This window comes from Scyliorhinus torazame, chromosome 1 (assembly GCF_047496885.1).
Source record: "Scyliorhinus torazame isolate Kashiwa2021f chromosome 1, sScyTor2.1, whole genome shotgun sequence".
Taxonomy (NCBI): domain Eukaryota; kingdom Metazoa; phylum Chordata; class Chondrichthyes; order Carcharhiniformes; family Scyliorhinidae; genus Scyliorhinus; species Scyliorhinus torazame.
This window is the reverse complement of record NC_092707.1, coordinates 211,680,312-211,697,855: the sequence shown is the minus strand read 5'-3', so window position 1 is coordinate 211,697,855 and position 17,544 is coordinate 211,680,312. Positions and strand designations below refer to the sequence as shown.

At 46.4% G+C, this 17,544-nt stretch overlaps 1 protein-coding gene across 2 annotated transcripts in view; it reads left to right on the top strand.

Moving 5' to 3' along the window:
* Nucleotides 1-14,041, top strand: part of col9a2 (procollagen, type IX, alpha 2) — a 255,307-nt gene extending 241,266 nt beyond the window's left edge. For both annotated transcript variants that reach the window (XM_072502259.1, XM_072502256.1), the window contains 3 exons: nt 1,924-2,112; nt 3,168-3,245; nt 4,912-14,041. In XM_072502259.1, the coding sequence (XP_072358360.1) occupies nt 1,924-2,112; nt 3,168-3,245; nt 4,912-5,105 (461 nt within the window). In that variant the 3' untranslated portion in view covers nt 5,106-14,041. The remainder of the gene's footprint in view (nt 1-1,923; nt 2,113-3,167; nt 3,246-4,911) is intronic.
* Nucleotides 14,042-17,544: the final 3,503 nt, after the last annotated feature.

Genomic DNA, 17,544 nt, shown 5'->3' with positions numbered 1-17,544 from the left:
GGTACAGGCTCAATGGTGAGTGTGCTGGCCTGACGTCGTAAAGTCAAAACCGATGTTGTAAAGTTGAAAGGGGTATCAGTTTATAAATGTTGTAAGTGCCGTTCGTCGTAACTTGAACATCGCAAAGTCGAGGACTGCCTGTGTTTGTCCAACTTTTAATTTGGTATACAGCTTTGTGTATTCACTGTACACAATGCAGCCTTATCTATATCGGGAAAACCAGATGCAGATTGGGTTATCACTTTTCGGAGCACCTTAGCAGTTTGCAAGCGTGGCTCTAGTTTCCAGCTGCCTGTTACTTTAATTCTCCATTCAAACTGACCACTCAGCTTCCGAGATGTCTCCAACAAAGCTCATTGTAAACCTGAGGACCAGCAGCTCATCTTTCAACAGGGCATGTGGGCGGCACGGTAGCACAGTGGGGAACATTGTTGCTTCACAGCGCCAGGGTCCCAGGTTCGATTCCCGGCTTGGATCACTGTCTGTGTGGAGTCTGCACGTTCTCCCTCGCGCCTGCGTGGGTTTCCTCCGGGTTCTCCGGTTTCCTCCCCCAAGTCCTGAAAAACATACTGTTAGGTGAATTGGACATTCTGAATTCTCCCTCTGTGTACCCAAACAGGCGCTGGAATGTGGCGACTAGGGGATTTTCACAGTAACTTCATTGCAGTGTTAATGTAAGCCTACTTGTGACAATAAAGATTATTATTTTAAAAAATGTTACAGCTTTCCAGGCTCAACACTGAATTCAACAGTTTCAGGTCATAGCCAGCGCTGATACTTTGACACTCAGTCGTTGTTATGGGCCAGGGTTTAGAAAACTCCAAAGTATATCATGGAGTTCACCTGACCTACAACTGTTTATAGATTTTGGTTACGATGAGCACGGTTGCCTGCCTTTCAGGTATTATTCAACAGAGGCCTTAAGCACCTTTAATCAAAAAAACAATGTTTATTCTACAAATTTAGTTAACATTTTTATAAACACACACAGTCAGCATTTTTATCAACTACAAACATAAATACCCCACACAGCTACAGTACTATATATATATATATATAAAACCCTTAATAAATTTCCCCCTTTAAGCTACCCAATTTAGTAACAAGATCCCAGAAACCCCTTTTCAAAGGTGTGACCCAGGACACAGCACTCCAAACCTGGTAAACACTTGTTTCCTTTTCAAAACATCAGGTGTGAATTCCTTCCAGAAAGCAGTTATTTCTTTTCAAGTTAACAAGTCATCTGGAGACAGCATTTAAAATGCAGCGCGAGAGCGACAGGACAGGACTGCTCTGTCTGAATACAGCAGCCAAATGTGAAGACGAAAACAGAAAAACTCAGAACCACACAACAGCTCCCAGCTCAAAAACGAAAGTAAAACTCAGAGCCACAGCCCAGCTCCACCCACACAATGACATCACTGAAGCCATTTGATAAGACAAAACATTTCTTAAAGGGATACTCCCATGACAGTCACAGACTGTGTGCCACTGAGTATTACTGCTTGGTGTGTTACTGCCCCTAATGTTTACTAAATTTCCCTTTTCCAAATTTGCATGGCTGAAATCACTCAGCTCGCTGAACCCTTGCTATATTATGGGCTATCTGAGTAGTTCACAGAGCCATAGAATTCCTACAGTGCAGAAAGAGGCCACTCGACCCATCGGGTCTGCATCGACCCTCCAGAAGAACATCCTACCTAGGCCCACTGATCCACCCTATGCCTGTCACCCCACCTAACCTTCACATCTTTGGATTGTGGGAGGAAACCGGAGCACCCAGAGGAAACCCGCAGGGGAAACATGCAAACTCCACATAGTCACCCAAAGCCGGAATTGAACCGGGTCCCTGGTGCTGTGAGGCAGCAGTGCTAACCACTGTGCCGTATTCATACTGAATCCTTTTCTTTGTATGTTTTACAGAGCAGTTAGCAGCAGTAGCAGTCAGTGCCAAGCGAGCAGTATTGGGCGGAGCTGGGATGACTGGACCCCCCGGACCACCTGGAATGCCAGGAGCTCCTGGTGAACATGGAGACCACGGCATTCCTGGACCTCGTGGCCTACCTGGTCTGCAAGGTGTTCATGGCCAGGTTGGAAATACTGGACCAAAAGGTAAGGTGTCAAACCGCTGTTAGCCAGTAGAGAGAGCCCAGCACTGAAACAGAGTTTTAAAGCATTGTGTAAACTATCACTGCCAGGGGATTGAATTTGAATATCCTGCTCACAAATGATAAACCGATAGATATGCATTTTGAACATCTTGATTGTTAAGGTTCAAGTAATTGCAGTTCAGTTTGTGCAGGACACTAGTCATAGGCCCTCACAGTTCAGATCAGCTCACACTAATGGGGTTATCATGTAGCTGCAGGGGTCCGAACGTGAGTCTGGGCTCATCTCAAACTGGTTTCCAGAGAGTGTGGGCCTACTTCACAAAACTAACTCTATACAATATTGAATTGGTCGACTCAATGAGAGAGGTCACAGGATAACTGGTGTCATCCAGGGATAAAGAACTGTAACTGTGAGGGTGGATTGGAGAGGTTGGGACTGTTGTCCTTGGAGAAAAGAAGACTGAGAGGTGACTAGATATCCAAGATCCTGAGGGGTTTAGACAGGGTAAATAGTGAGAAACTGTTTCCACTCTGGAGAACTTAATGAACTAGAGGCACAGATTGAAAATAATGGACAAAATGAGTAGAAGTGATGTGTGGAAAGAATCCCGCAGCCAGCGAGGGCGCTCCACTGAGGAATGCGCAGCTGAGGGACCTGGGAATCCAGCCTTCTGTGTATGTGGTTTTATGTGGTAAATGGAAAAATGACCCATAGTCACAGCAGTGGGAGGGGAGTATTCTTAGCCTGTGGCTGAGGGACAATAGGGCAGAACAAGGACTTTTGTTCTCTGTCTGTGACAGAGTCACTTAATGATGGGGAAGAATGGCGAGGAGCAGATTACAAAAGGGCCAAGTGTGGAGTCATGGCTTGAGTTCTCTGATTAGCTTTACTGTTGAAAGTTTATTGGGAACCGTAATTATTATTTTCAAGGTAAAGGCAATATGACAAAACGTAATACTGGTCATGTAGCAAACATTCACTGTTTATAGTTCACTGTTTGACGTTTTGTGACCGATGCTGGAATCTATCCCAATCTGCGCTTTGTTTAAATCAAGGTAAACGAGGGGTGAAAGGCGACCAGGGCGAGAAAGGTCGTGGCCACCCAGGCCTCCCGGGCCCACCAGGCATCACAGGTAAGACAGAGGACGCCAGTCCACTATGTTCATTGTCTCTTGCTGCCTTTACTTTGGTGTTGTTACAAGTTTGTGGCTTTGGGAGTTTGTCTTGGAAACTTTTCTCAGTTAATTGTATCTAGAGTCCATGTTCAATCCCTTCTAGAATCCCAACCATAGAATCCCTAACATGCAGAAGGAGGCCACTCCGCCCATCAAGTCTGCACAGACTCTCTGAAAGAACACCCTACCTAGGCCCACTCTCTCGCCCTATCCCCATAACCCCACCTAACCTGCGCATCTTTGGACACGGAGGACAATTTCTCATGGCCAATCCGCCTAACCTGAACGTCTTTGGACTGTGGAAGGAAGCTGGAGCACCCATGCAGGCATGGAGAGAAAGTGCAAACTCCACACAGTCACCCAAGGCTTGAATCGAACCCGGGTCCCTGGTGCTGTGAGGCAGCAGTGCTAACCACTGTGCTGCTGTTCTGTACTCCGTCTCTGCTAGCTTTGTATTCACAGAATTACAAAGAGGTCAGAGTAAAGAATCAGACCATTTGGTCCAGGCAGTTCATGTGAGTGTTTACCCGCCACGCACACAAACATTAAGGTGAGTTGCTTCCACTGCAGTTTGTTGGGTTCTGAGATGGCTGATAATCCAATGCGCCATCAGCAAACTTGGCCACGTCGGCCAGATGGTGCTGGAAGGGTTGGGTATCATAGAATAGAATTGCAGAATCCCGACAGTACAGAAGAAGGCCATTCGGCTCATCGAGTCTGCACCGACCCTCTGAAAGAGCACCCACCCAAATCCACTTAGCTGCCCTATCCCAATAGCCCCTTAACCTAACCTACACATCCCTGGACACTAAGGGGAATTTAGCATGGCCAATCCATTTAACTTGCACATCTTTGGACTGTGGGAGAAAACTGGAACACCCGGAGGAAACCCACGCAGACATGGGAGAACCTGCAGACTCCGCAAGTCAGTGACCGTTGATGTGTTTGGAGCCTTCCCAGAGATACAAAATTTGGTGCCTTCCCGAAGGAGCCGTCTCCATTTTCACTGGCCATTAGCCAATGGTTTCCATGAGCCGGTGGGTTTGTCTGACCTCTGCAAAGATACTTGGATGTCCTCAAGGATCCCTTAACTACTGAAGGAATTCACAACCAATCAGGCCTGACCATTTCACCCAGCTCCATCTGCCCTACTTTGCCTGTTCTCCCTCATTATTCAATGATTTTATGGATGTCTCCCTCTAGATTTATAAAAATATCATTTTGGGGAGTTTTCGGACGTGACAGAGATTTTTGTAAAATAACCTGTGATGGGTAATTTCAGAAGGCATGGGTTAGACATATCACACTCATAGAATCAGACCATTCAGTCTAATTAGTCCATGCCAGTGTTTAATGTTCCATACAGACCCCATCTTGGACTCCTCTTCAAATCCCTCGAACAGCGTCTTCTATGGTTTTCTCCCTCAAAAGGTTTATTTAGCTTCCCTTAAATGTATCTAAATGGCAACTTATTGGTGATGGTGTTCCCATCACAAGGCTGCCCATGTCCTTCACGATGGTAGAGGTGCTAAATAAGTCGGGTTAATAGCCCAATAGCCAACAAATGAGTCCTGAAGTCGTGAAAGCTGTTAGATAAGTACAAGCTCTTTATTTTTCTTTCCAGGGCCTCCAGGAATGCCAGGTCGGAGTATAGGTGGCAGGGATGGCGAACAGGGCATACCAGGTATGCCCGGACAGCCCGGGCACCCTGGTCTGCTTGGACCCCCTGGTATACCCGGATTCTGTGAAGCTGCTGCTTGCTTAGGGGCCTCGGCGTACCTGGCCTCAGGCGGTGGACCGGACTTCAAGGGGCCTTGAACTAATCATGACCAACAGCTAGCCATGCGGCCAAACTGACCATCAAGTGCCGCACACACGGCGAAGATGGAGGGGAGGACTGTCTGCCAGGAATAAACCCAACAGAAGGGGTTCTTTTGACGACTGAACTGATTTTAAATATTTTGGTGCTCTTTTCTAAAAAAACACACAAAAAGTAACAAAAAAGAAAAACAGTTACTGCTTTTCAAACAAAAATGTTTAAAACAGATTTTGCATAGGCATGTCTATTTGAGCAAGGATTGAATTAATGTACAATAGTTCCAAACTTTTTATTCTGTTTCAAGCGTTCCAAAATGAATAAGATCAACTATTAGGGGATGTTAATAGTGTGAGTTTGTGTTACTCTCTTGTGTAAAGTTAAATAATACTGCACTCTGTCTCTCTGTGTTTGTGTATAATTAAATTTCTTATTGGATTAAATGTGTTATTAACAGGGCCACACTGTTATATGATCTGACCATATGCAGGGACCTAGCCCATTGCGGATGTGCTCCCTCCACCATCTCACCCGTCTTCACATTGCTATATACCTATTCTGCATCCTTAACTGCTGTGCGGCCTGTGTGGTTCAGTAAACCCACATTTCGCCATGGCAGGGATTGCTGTTCTGATAAGTAAACAGGTGCTGGAAATCAAAAGTATGCAGAAGGCATGTAGCATCAGTAAGAGTAATGAAGCGTTTGTGTTTCAGACAGTGCTGATGTTTTCATATCATACTTCTTCCCTTGGAGAACTGTCTGAAGTAGCGACTGACTAACTGGTCAGACATGCTGGCTGTTGTCTTTATATCTTCACACTGTTTCTTTGGGCTCCCACCACAGACACGATGGGGGCGGTTGAGGATGGAGGAGGGGTAGCACCACACCCACTGAACACAAGTATTCCACTCAACCCGAATATCCAAGTTAAGAGCTCGAGTCTCCAGTAACCAGAACTGCCTGGAATAAGGGTTGGACCCAGCACCTTCTGACCCAGAGGTAGAAATGCTTGCACTGAGATAAAGCCTCACTAAATGGTGGTTTGGGAAAGGTTAGGCTGTCTTTACTCTTTCAGGCACTGGTTATTTTCCGGTTCTTTTGAATTTTGATTGGAGCAGTGTTGACCACAAAGCTGTGTTGTGAATAGTGCCGCATCTTTCAGAGAGATCGTTCGGCAATGTTCGGAGTTAAACACTATCATAGCATTTCTGTACTATCCCTGCCTCCCCCTCTCATTAATGCAGACGATGTCCCCATGAGAAACAGCAAACCAACCAAATCGACCATGAATGTTCTCTCAGCCTCCCTCAAACTGTAAATGTATAAAAATGTGTCAGGGAACTGGCACAGAAGAAAATACTGATTGTGGATCAAGCAGCTAAAAGCCAAGATAAAGCCCGTTTTGGGTAATGGTTTTAATCAGTAGGTTATTCTACAAATGACTTGGCAGATGGACCCTTCTTAATATAGAAGATATTTGAAGCCACTGCTAAATGTAGATCACTAAACTCAAAAGTAAAACAAACCCTGCTAATTAATTTCATTAACAATTTTATTTATTATGTTTTAAATCTTGTGCGACTAAAGACGGCGTGTTTGCCTCTCATTGTACTGGAGCACCATCCAATAAAACGGACATTTTGTAAAAGACAATTATGTTTTTCTGTCGCCTGCAGAAGACCCCATGCTGACAGTGGACTCTGGCCTTGCGTTGCCACTCTGTACTCAGACCTCGTGCTTGGACCTTGCACCCTCACTCTGCTCATTATTTCTCTCTGTTTGTCTTGCAATCATGGATTGGTTACAGCGCAGGAGGCCACTTCAGCCCATTGTGACTCGTTCTGCTCTCTGTAAGAGCAACTCAGCTTGTTCCACACCTGCCCTTTCCCTGGAGGGGTGCAGTTTTTTTCACTTCGAATAGTTCCCTTTTGAAGGCCACAATTAAATCTGCCTCCTCCACCACAACCTCAGACAGTGCATTCCAGATCGGAACCATTTAAAACATTTTTCCTCATGTCTCTTTTGGTATTTTTGCCAATCGCCTTAAACGTGTGCCCCCTTGTTCTTAATCCTTCCATCACTGGGAGAAGTTGCTCCCTATCTGGCCAAACCCCTTATGATTTTGAACAGCTCTATCAAATCTCTTCTTAATCTTCAGTCCAGGGTGGAATGAGGACAAAGTGGTTAGCACTGCTGCCTCAGATTTGATTCCGTCCTTGGTTGACTGTGGAATTTGTATTTTCTCCCACTATCTGCGTGGGTTTCCTCCGGGTGCTCCGGTTTCCTACCACAATCCAAGGAGGTGCAGGTTAGGTGGATTGGCCGTGCTAAATTGCCCCTTAGTGTCCAAATCATTCGGTGGTATTACTGGTTTAGAGGGTGGGGGGAGTGGACCTAGGTGGGTGCTCTTTCAGAGGGTTCAGGCAGACTCAATGGGCAGATGGCTTCCTTCTTCACTGTCGTGGTTCTATGAATATGCCAGATGTGGTCTCACCAATGTCTTGTTCTATGAATCTGGAATGAAGAACTTGTTGTATGAGGAACATTTGAGGACTCTGGGTCTGTACTCGTTGAAGTTTAGAAGGATGAGCGGGGATCTTATTGAAACTTACAAGGTACTGCGAGGCCTAGATAGAGTGGACGTGGAGAGGATGTTTCCACTTGTAGGAAAAACTAGAACCAGAGGACACCATCTCAGACTAAAGGGACAATCCTTTAAAACAGAGATTAGGAGGAATTTCTTCAGCCAGAGGGTGGTGAATCTGTGGAACTCTTCACCACAGAAGGCTATGAAGGCCAATTCAGTGAGTGTCTTTAAAACAGAGATAGATAGATTCTTGATTAATAAGGGGATCAGGGGTTATGGGGAGAAGGCAGGAGAATGGGAATGAGAAAACATCAGCCATGATTGAATGGTGGAGCAGACTCGATCAGCCGAGTGGCCTAATTCTGCTCCTATGGCTCATGGTCTTATGGAATCTTCCCTCAGGAGAACAGTCCCAGCTTCTCCAATCTACCCTCCGAATTGAAGTTTCTCATCCCGGGAAACATTTAATATTTCCGCACCCTCTTCACATCATTCCTAAAGTGTGGTGCCCAGAACTGTATACAAAACTCCAGTTGTTGTCCAAATGTTCACTAGAATGTCCTTGCCTTTGTGCTCCAGTTCTGACACATTCAACAATTTGTGTACATATGTCTGCTCTTGCGCCCCCTTAAGAATTGTCTCCTTTTTTATATCGCAGAATTAACACCACACTCAACTAAATTTCATCTGCCGCTTGTTTGTCCATTTCACCAACCTGTCCATGTGCGATTGAAAGTTAGCACTATCCTCCTCACAGTTCATAATTACTTCCAAGTTTTATGTCTTCTGCAAATTTTGAAATTGTGCCCAGTACACTCAAGCCTAACTCATTAATATTGATCAAGAAAAGCAGCATTCCTGATGCTGATCCCTGCGAAACCTTCCTCCATTTTGAGAAATAAGCAATCACCATTACTCTCCACTTCCTGTCACTTGTCCAACCTCATGTCCATGCTGCCACTGTCCCTCGTTCCACGGGCTTCAATCTTGATTGTATGTCTCATTTTATCAAATACCTTGTGGAAGTCCACCAACCATATTACCCTCATCAACCCTGTGTTGCCCAATTGAAAACCTCGACCAAATTAAACACAATTTGCCTTTAACAAATCTGGCTGGCTTTCCTTAATTAGTCCAATTTTGTCCCAGATCTGTTGAGTTTGTCTTGGATGGGCATTTCTAAAAGCCTTTGCACCTCCAAGGTTAAACTGACTGACCTGTAGCTGCTGGGTTTATCCTTATACCCTCTGTTAAATAAGGGTTTAAACATTTGCAATTCTCCAGCCCTCTGGCCTCTTCTCTGTATCGATGGACGATTGGAAGATTACAGCCGATACATCCATACTTTCCACCCTTACTTCCTTGTCAATCCTTGGATGTATCTGATCCAAGTACAGCCCGCCTTTCCAATACCTTCCCTTTACCAATTTATGGACCATCTTGCATCGTATTTCCTCTTCGTCCACTATGAATTTTTGCAACATCTTCCTTGGCCTATAATGTGGCAAAGAGTAGTGGGAAGTCAGAAGATTGGGAAGTCTACAAAAACAAACAGAGGATAACAAAGAGAGAAATAAGGAAAGAGAGGATCATATATGAAGGTAGGCTAGCCAGTAACATTAGGAATGATAGTAAAAGTTTCTTTAAATACATTAAAAACAAACGGGAGGCAAAAGTAGACATTGGGCCGCTCCAAAATGATGCTGGTAATCTAGTGATGGGAGACAAGGAAATAGCTGAGGAACTAAATAAGTACTTTGCGTCAGTCTTCACAGTAGAAGACATGAGTAATATCCCAACAATCCAGGAGAGTCAGGGGGCAGAGTTGAATATGGTAGCCATCACAAAGGAGAAAGTGCTCGAGAAACTAAGAGGTCTAAAAATTGATAAATCTCCAGGCCCAGATGGGCTACATCCTAGAGTTCTAAAGGAGATAGCTGAAGAAATAGTGGGAGGCGTTAGTTATGATCTTTCAAAAGTCACTGGAGTCAGGGAAAGTCCCAGAGGATTGGAAAGTCGCTGTTGTAAACCCCCTGTTCAAGAAGGGAACAAGGAAAAAGATGGAAAATTATAGTCCAATTAGCCTAACCTCGGTTGTTGGCAAGATTCTAGAATCCATTGTTAAGGATGAGATTTCTAAATTCTTGGATGTGCAGGGTCGGATTAGGACAAGTCAGCATGGATTTAGTAAGGGGAGGTCGTGCCTGACAAACCTGTTAGAGTTCTTTGAAGAGATAACAAATAGGTTAGACCAAGGAGAGCCAATGGATGTTATCTATCTTGACTTCCAAAAGGCCTTTGATAAGGTGCCTCACGGGAGACTGCTGAGTAATATAAGGGCCCATGGTATTCGAGGCAAGGTACTAACATGGATTGCGATTGGCTGTCAGGCAGAAGGCAGAGAGTTGAGATAAAAGGTTATTTTTCGGAATGGCAACCGGTATATTAACCGGTATATATTAACGATCTAGATGATGGGACTGGGGGCATTCTGGCTAAGTTTGCCGATGATACAAAGATAGGTGGAGGGGCAGGTAGTATGGAGGAGGTGGGGAGGCTGCAGAAAGATTTAGACAGTTTAGGAGAGTGGCCCAAGAAATGGCTGATGAAATTCAACGTGGGCAAGTGCGAGGTCTTGCACTTTGGAAAAAAGAATAGAGGCATGGACTATTTTCTAAACGGTGACAAAATTCACAATGCTGAAGTGCAAAGGGACTTGGGAGTCCTAGTCCAGGATTCTCTAAAGGTAAACTTGCAGGTTGAGTCCGTAATTAAGAAAGCAAATGCAATGTTGTCATTTATCTCAAGAGGCTTGGAATATATAAGAAGGGATGTACTCCTGAAGCTTTATAAAGCATTAGTTAGGCCCCACTTAGAATACTGTGAGCAATTTTGGACCCCACACCTCAGGAAGGACATACTGGCACTGGAGCGGGTCCAGCGGAGATTCACACGGATGATCCCAGGAATGGTAGGCCTAACATACGATGAACGTCTGAGGATCCTGGGATTATATTCATTGGAGTTTAGGAGGTTGAGGGAGATCTAATAGAAACTTACAAGATAATGAATGGCTTAGATAGGGTGGACGTAGGTAAGTTGTTTCCATTAGCAGGGGAGACTAGGACCCGGGGGCACAGCCTTAGAATAAAAGGGAGTCACTTTAGAACAGAGATGAGGAGAAATTTCTTCAGCCAGAGAGTGGTGGGTCTGTGGAATTCATTGCCACAGAGGGCGGTGGAGGCCAGGACGTTGAGTGTCTTTTAAGACAGAAGTTGATAAATTCTTGATTTCTCGATGAATTAAGGGCTATGGAGAGAGAGCGGGTAAATGGAGTTGAAATCAGCCATGATTGAATGGTGGAGTGGACTCGATGGGCCGAATGGCCTTACTTCCGCTCCGATGTCTTATGGTCTTATGGACCAAGACTGATGAAAAGTATCCCTTTAGTACCTCTGGCAAGCCCACTGCCTCCATGCATAAGTCCCCCTTTTGCAACCTAATTGGTTCCCCTATTTCTTTTACCACCCATTTAACACCTATGGGGACTTCTGAATTCCCCTTTTATGTTAGCTCTCTGTCTCTTATACTCTCTCTTTCCTACTCTTTTTCCACTTACTCTCAGCTTTTTACATTGAGACCAGCTCTCACTTGTATTATGTGTGGTGAAAGGTCACAGACTTGAAATATAGCTCAGTTTCGTCTTTCACAAATGCTGCCAGACCTGCTGAATATACCCAGCATATTATGTTCTCATTTTAAATTTTCAGCATTTGCAATATTTTGCTTTTGTATCTGTCACGACGCACCCTTTGTTTCTGCTTACCTTGCTCTCTCTTTCATTATTCAAGGAGCTCTGGCTTTGACCCAGTTTTCTTCCTCATGGAATATATCTCAACTACCTCCCCTTTAGAAACAGTTCATTTATAATTTTTCCTGCCAATCTTTGATTTGTTGTTTGAATTCTATGTTTTTCACCATCAATAAATATGTACGAGGGAGCTGGAGAATTGTTGAGTTCTGATTTCTCCCTCTGATGCCTCCCACTTGCTGTTGTTTGGAAGATTAATTGAGGGCCTTGGTTGGGACTCGGAGTCTTCCATTTCATGTCAGCCAGGGCTCATTGAGCAGCAGTCTCTCCTCAGAGTCCAAACTCCCACTCCAGTGACCTGAGCACAAACCAGAGGGTGACACGCTGTGCAGTGCTAAAGTACAGCATTGTCAGAGGTTCTCTTTTGGATAAAACTGAATTGCACAATTCGAGGAGGAGTTCGCCCTGGTGTCATTAACTCAACGTCACTAGAAGGATTACCTTGGGCGCGATAACATTGGTGTTTCTATGTCTATGACATCCTGAGGTCATGAATGCTGTTATTGTTCAATTGAAGCATTAAAGAGGGAATTGGGTTACTATCTGAAAAGGAAGAATGTGCAAAGTTATAGGAAGAAGGCGAGGAGTGACCCTAGGTGAATTGCTCATTTGGAGAACCAGCACAGACACACCAGGCGAAATCCCTGGTGCTGTCATTAACCATTCTGTGATCCTATAAATGCAAGCCTAACCACGTTCACCGCATAGAGAAGTGAGTATAGCAATGGGCCTGATTTCTTTTGGATTTCACGTTCTTCCAAAGCAGTGATTGGGGAAGCGAAACTGAGAAACCTCATCCAATTTGAATTTTTAATTTTCTAAATCAAGACTTGGCCAAAATGAAAGTAAGTCAGTTGTTTGCTTACTTTAGATACTTCATCGTGTTGTCTTTTTGAGTCTGAACGAGTTTGGAAGACAAAGTTGGTTCTGTGGCCAGTTGGGCCAAGTCAGCACATTTCCCCACCCTCCCAGGTCCTTTAACCATAGCTCTATCCCTGTGCCAAACAATTTGCCCAGCTAAAGAACAACTTGGGGCACGATTCTCCAGAAAGATTTCTAAGTGTTGTAGTGAGCGGGAACCGCCCTGGGCTCCCTGGCGCGAGGCCCGCCAGGCTATTCAATGTTAATTGGTTCACTTAACGAGGCCTCATGAGCTGCAAATGAAGACTCACCAGCTGATTTGCTGGCACCACGCTCGCCAGCCCCCCGCTAACGAGGTCGAGCAGCATGTAAGCTGCACTTGCTCAGCCAGTGAGGCATGGTGGCACAGTGGTTAGCACTGCTGCTTCACAGCTCCAGGAACCCGAGTTGAATTCCAGTCTTGAGTGACTGTCTGTGCAGAGTCTGCACATTCTCCCCGTGTCTGTGTGAGTTTCTTCTGGGTCCTCCAGTTTCCTCCCACAGCCCAAAGATGTGCAGGTTAGGTGGATTGGCCATGCTAAATTGCCTCTTAGTGTCCAAAAGGTTTGGTGGAGTTACGGGGATAGGGTGGTGTGGACCTTGGGTAGGGTGCTCTTTCCAAGGGTTGGTGCAGACTCGATCGGCTGAACGGCCTCGTTCTGCACTGTAGCGATTCTATGAACCCCAGCCAGCTCGCAACAATGGCACCGAGGAGACCAGCCCCAAGATCTGAGGATGCGGATCTGAGGAGGCTGCTAGATGCCGCAGAAGCCAGGAGGGATGCCCTGTTCCCCCGAGGGTCCAGGAGGGTTAGCCACAGGGCAGACTGTGCTTCCTGGCAGCTGGCAGCTCGGGGAGTGTGGCCAGGAGGACTGGCCTCCAGTGCAGGAAGAATATCAATGACCTATACAGGGCAGCACGAGTGAGGAACACAAACTCCCCCCACCCAACGTCCCCCGCGAGACCTTTCCGCCCCCATGGAAGTGTCCAAACCCCTCCCCATTTAACCCACCCAACCCTTCCTCCACACCCTTACCGTATCAATCATACTTCTTTACCAGACACAACAGCACCTGCATTCCTTATTTGCCCCTAACGCCTACAGACATGGCCGGTGAGTGCCCCCCCCCCCCCCCCACAATCGAGGTGGCAGGCCCTGATTGGACTTGATCGATCAGGGTGATCGAACCTTGATCGATTGATTGGTAGCATCCCAAGGATCGCCCAAAAGGGCACCAAGCCAACAAGGTTAAAAGGTGCTGTGCCACCCTAGAATCGCTCTCTGTACAGCAGCAACAAAACAACGGTGACCTTCACCGGCCAACAAGAGGAAGACCATCACCCTCCCAACAGAAGGAAGACCAGAGCCAGGAACAGACCAGACCAAGGACCGGACATTGAGGACTACAGGATTCACAGATAAAGGCTAATATCTGTCTGGTTCTTGCTAGTCACTCTGAAGTTAAGTTAAGGTCTTGTATGAACTTGTAGTCCTCTGTAGAATAACTTATGTTGATGGTGTGATTGTTTAACTACAACATTGTATGTGTGCGAATAAATACTGTTTGATTGAAACAAAGTAGACTTGCAGTCATTTGTCCACTGTATACGGGTTAAAGACACAGCAATACAGTGCTGGCCTCGGTGCCATGCATTGCCAGCGACATCGCCTGTGCCCGTAGGCTTTGGGACTCCTGCAAGCAGCTATGGATCTGCTGGATTGACGCTGACATCTCCCTCTGAATATCCCGGCCTCACCCTAACATCTCCATCAGCTCTGGGATGACCTCTTCCACAGGGGGTTCCTGATGCAGCAGTGTGGTGCTCACCAGGTTGTGCCCCAGAAGCCTAATTTTTAAAAATTACTATCACACAAAAAAAGAAACGTTCTACTATGGCTCATGGAACTATTACAGATGATACAATACATTCGCGGGTCTGAGGTACATGAGTATTACCGGTACATTAGTGCAAATATAAACCTTGGTGGGTTTATTGATTTTACATAATCAGAGGGGACCGCGCTTCGAGTATGGGTTCTATATTTTGTGGCTGCGTGATCTTTGCTTTCCATCGGTGGAATTGGATGTGAGGATTGTAGCGCACAATGACTTACGAGAGAGATGAGTAGAGATGAAGTCGATGAGGCTTTATTAAGCGAGACTAGTCCCCAGCAGTTCAGCAACAGAATGAAGCGGCGGGGAGAAGCTCGGGTTCTTATACTCCGCCTTCAGGGCGGAGCCAGGAGTCAACAGCCAACCAGGACCCGGGACCTGTCAGCCAATAGCATCACGGCTTCACAGTCCCACATGACCCCTAATACATACCACCACAAGGATGATGAGATATATTAAGGTGAACAGGATCAGGAGGACAGCCAGGTGTGATATTCGGCGAAAGAATGGGTGTATTTGTATGTTTGAACCCCAGTTCCAAAAATCATCCCTCCAGATGATGACCTTTATTTCTTTAATTTATTTGTTGACATCTTGGGCGGAATTCTCCAACCCCCCTCCGGGTTAGAGAATGCCCGGGGGAGGGGGGGTGCGAATCGCACCCCGCTGCCTCGACGCCGGCTACCGTATTCTCCAGCGCCGCTTTTCGGGCGGGAGCTGGGTTCACGCCATGCCTGTCGGGGGCCGTTGGCAGTGGCCCCCCCCGGCAAATTCTCCGAGCCCTGATGGGCCGAGCGGCTGTCCGTTTGTGGCCAGTCCCGCAGGTGTGGGTTACGTATGGTCCTACACAGCCGGACCTGGCAGGTATGTCGGCTGGAGTGGTCCTCGGGGGGGTGGGGAGCAGGCGGATCCGACCCCGTGGGGGCCCCCATGGTGGCCAGTGCGGCGAAGAGAACCCCCCGCGCATGCGCCAAAACACGCCGGCGGTTCCATGCATGCGCAAAATCATGCCGGGCCTTTGGCGCATGCGCAAACTCGCAGTCCCTTTGCCGCCGGCTGGAGCGGCACCAACCCCTCCACCGTCCACCTAGCCCCTGAGACAGGTGTGAATTCCTCACCTTGGGGGCCTGTTGACGCCGGAGTCGTTGGTGCCGGTTTTCCCGGCTGTGTGGGGACTGAGTCCCCGGAAAGGAGAATCCCAGCCATGTGTCTGTTGTATTATTTGAATTCTGTGGGTGGTAGCCAATTTTACCTGAATCTGGTGTAATTCCTCTGCTAGGAGTTTCAGATCTGTGTCGTATTCCTCATAATTTTCCCCCAGGTTCTGTCGGAGCTCATCAGTGGCATTTACATCCACCCTTTCCCTCTTATGAATGTCTGTCAGCTGAATGAGGCCCAACCTGGCCGGTATGTCAGGTTTAATACTGAATGTGCTGTTTGTAGTATCGCAATGTGTTCTGCCATACTGATACTGTTTCAGGGAGGTGGTCAGGCAGTATTCCCCTGCTCCCCTGTAAGCTATCTGAGTGATGTCTGTGTCCAGGCAGCGAGCTCCTATGGTGCAATTTAAACCAATGTTTGTTCTGAAGCCACATAGTGCATGCTCATTCAAGTAAACTAGGTATGGGCATGCAATTATTTTGTGAGTTTGCTGACATCTGTCCAGAGTAGTGCCTATGAATCTCCCTTCCTTCTCCACTGCACACCGTCGAGTGCCATTGTGCCCTATCCAGATGTCCTCCAGGATAGTCCCTATATTTTCTACTTCAAAAACCCTCAGTCCAATCCGGTCATCAGTGATTTTGGGCAGCCCGAATATCATCCCTGGAGCTTTCCCTGGAGTCCCTCTACAGTCATCAATGAACCATCCTTTGGTCAAGCCAGATAATTTTGGGTGTTTGTTACCCGTGAATAAATGTTCCATCTGCTCATCACTATTCCAAGATGGAACCTGTCCCTGTGTACCCGCTCTAGATATTCCCTTAGCTGCTCTATCATCCATTGTCCATATGCGCTACATAGAGTCTGGTTCTGTTGCTGGTCACGGTCTTCCAATTTTTCCCGGATAATTTGATTGATGACCCTAGCATGTCCCTCTAATACAACGACCATGTGGTTGCTGGCTGCATTCCCAGTCAGTTCCCCTTCAGCATCTTGTTGATTGTTCTCATTAATGGAATTTAGGACCTGTTTAACCTGTCAAGTCAGGAGTCTAAGTTTCTTGTCCAGATTGGCCCAATCAAGGGAGTTGATAGTTGGTACTCCTGCTGTGGCTGCTCATTTACTAACCCTCTCTTGGCTCTTTCCTGCCTCTCACCCATTCCTACCTCCCATCCTAACAGTCTGCGAGCCAAGTGGAGGTACAGTCTCTTGAGTTGGGGAGAGCACCACTCTGGCAGCTTGGGTCCCAACTATATCCACCACCACAGGTACCAACTCATGGTGAATTTTGTCATACAGGATTTTCCCTGTGTGTTTTAGTACTTATCTGTTTTGTGGTCCGGGGGTGGCTTCAGTGGGACAATGGAATGGGGTGATTTTGGTGTTGGCCTTTGTCCTATCCTGATCTCATATAGTTGCCCAAGCTGCCAGAGTGGTGCTCTCCCCAACTCAAGAGACTGTACCTCCACTTGGCTCGCAGACTGTTAGGATGGGGGGTAGGAATGGATGAGAGGGCATATAGGGCAAAATTCCCATCTATGAGTATCCCAGGGCACCTAAACCCAAGTTCTAATCCTTTTTCTGAGTTGTTAGCAAGACATGCAATTTCGGGACAGCGTTTGTTTGAAAACCCCACCAATCCCCTGCTACGGTGACACTCAGCTAGCATTCTGATGAGCTACCATTTGGCTTCTTGTGAATTATTACACCCAAACATTATACTTTTATCAGAGTGTATCCATAGTACAGCATCCTCAACATTCCCCTGCAACATGTGGGGCAAACTAGAGGTATCCTGGGTATAAAATGTTCATATTGTTTGGAATGTCCTGAGTGTTTGTTCCGATGATGAATATGATGAGGTAGATTCCAGGTTGCATTTTGCCATTGTCCGTTAGTGTCCTGAGGAGATCTAGCATAATTTCCAATGTTATCATTATTTAATTTCTGATTTATCCATGTTTGACTGTTTTAAAACTATGCGTGACCCCTCCCCCTATTTTTTTTGAAGAATGGCCGAGGCTTG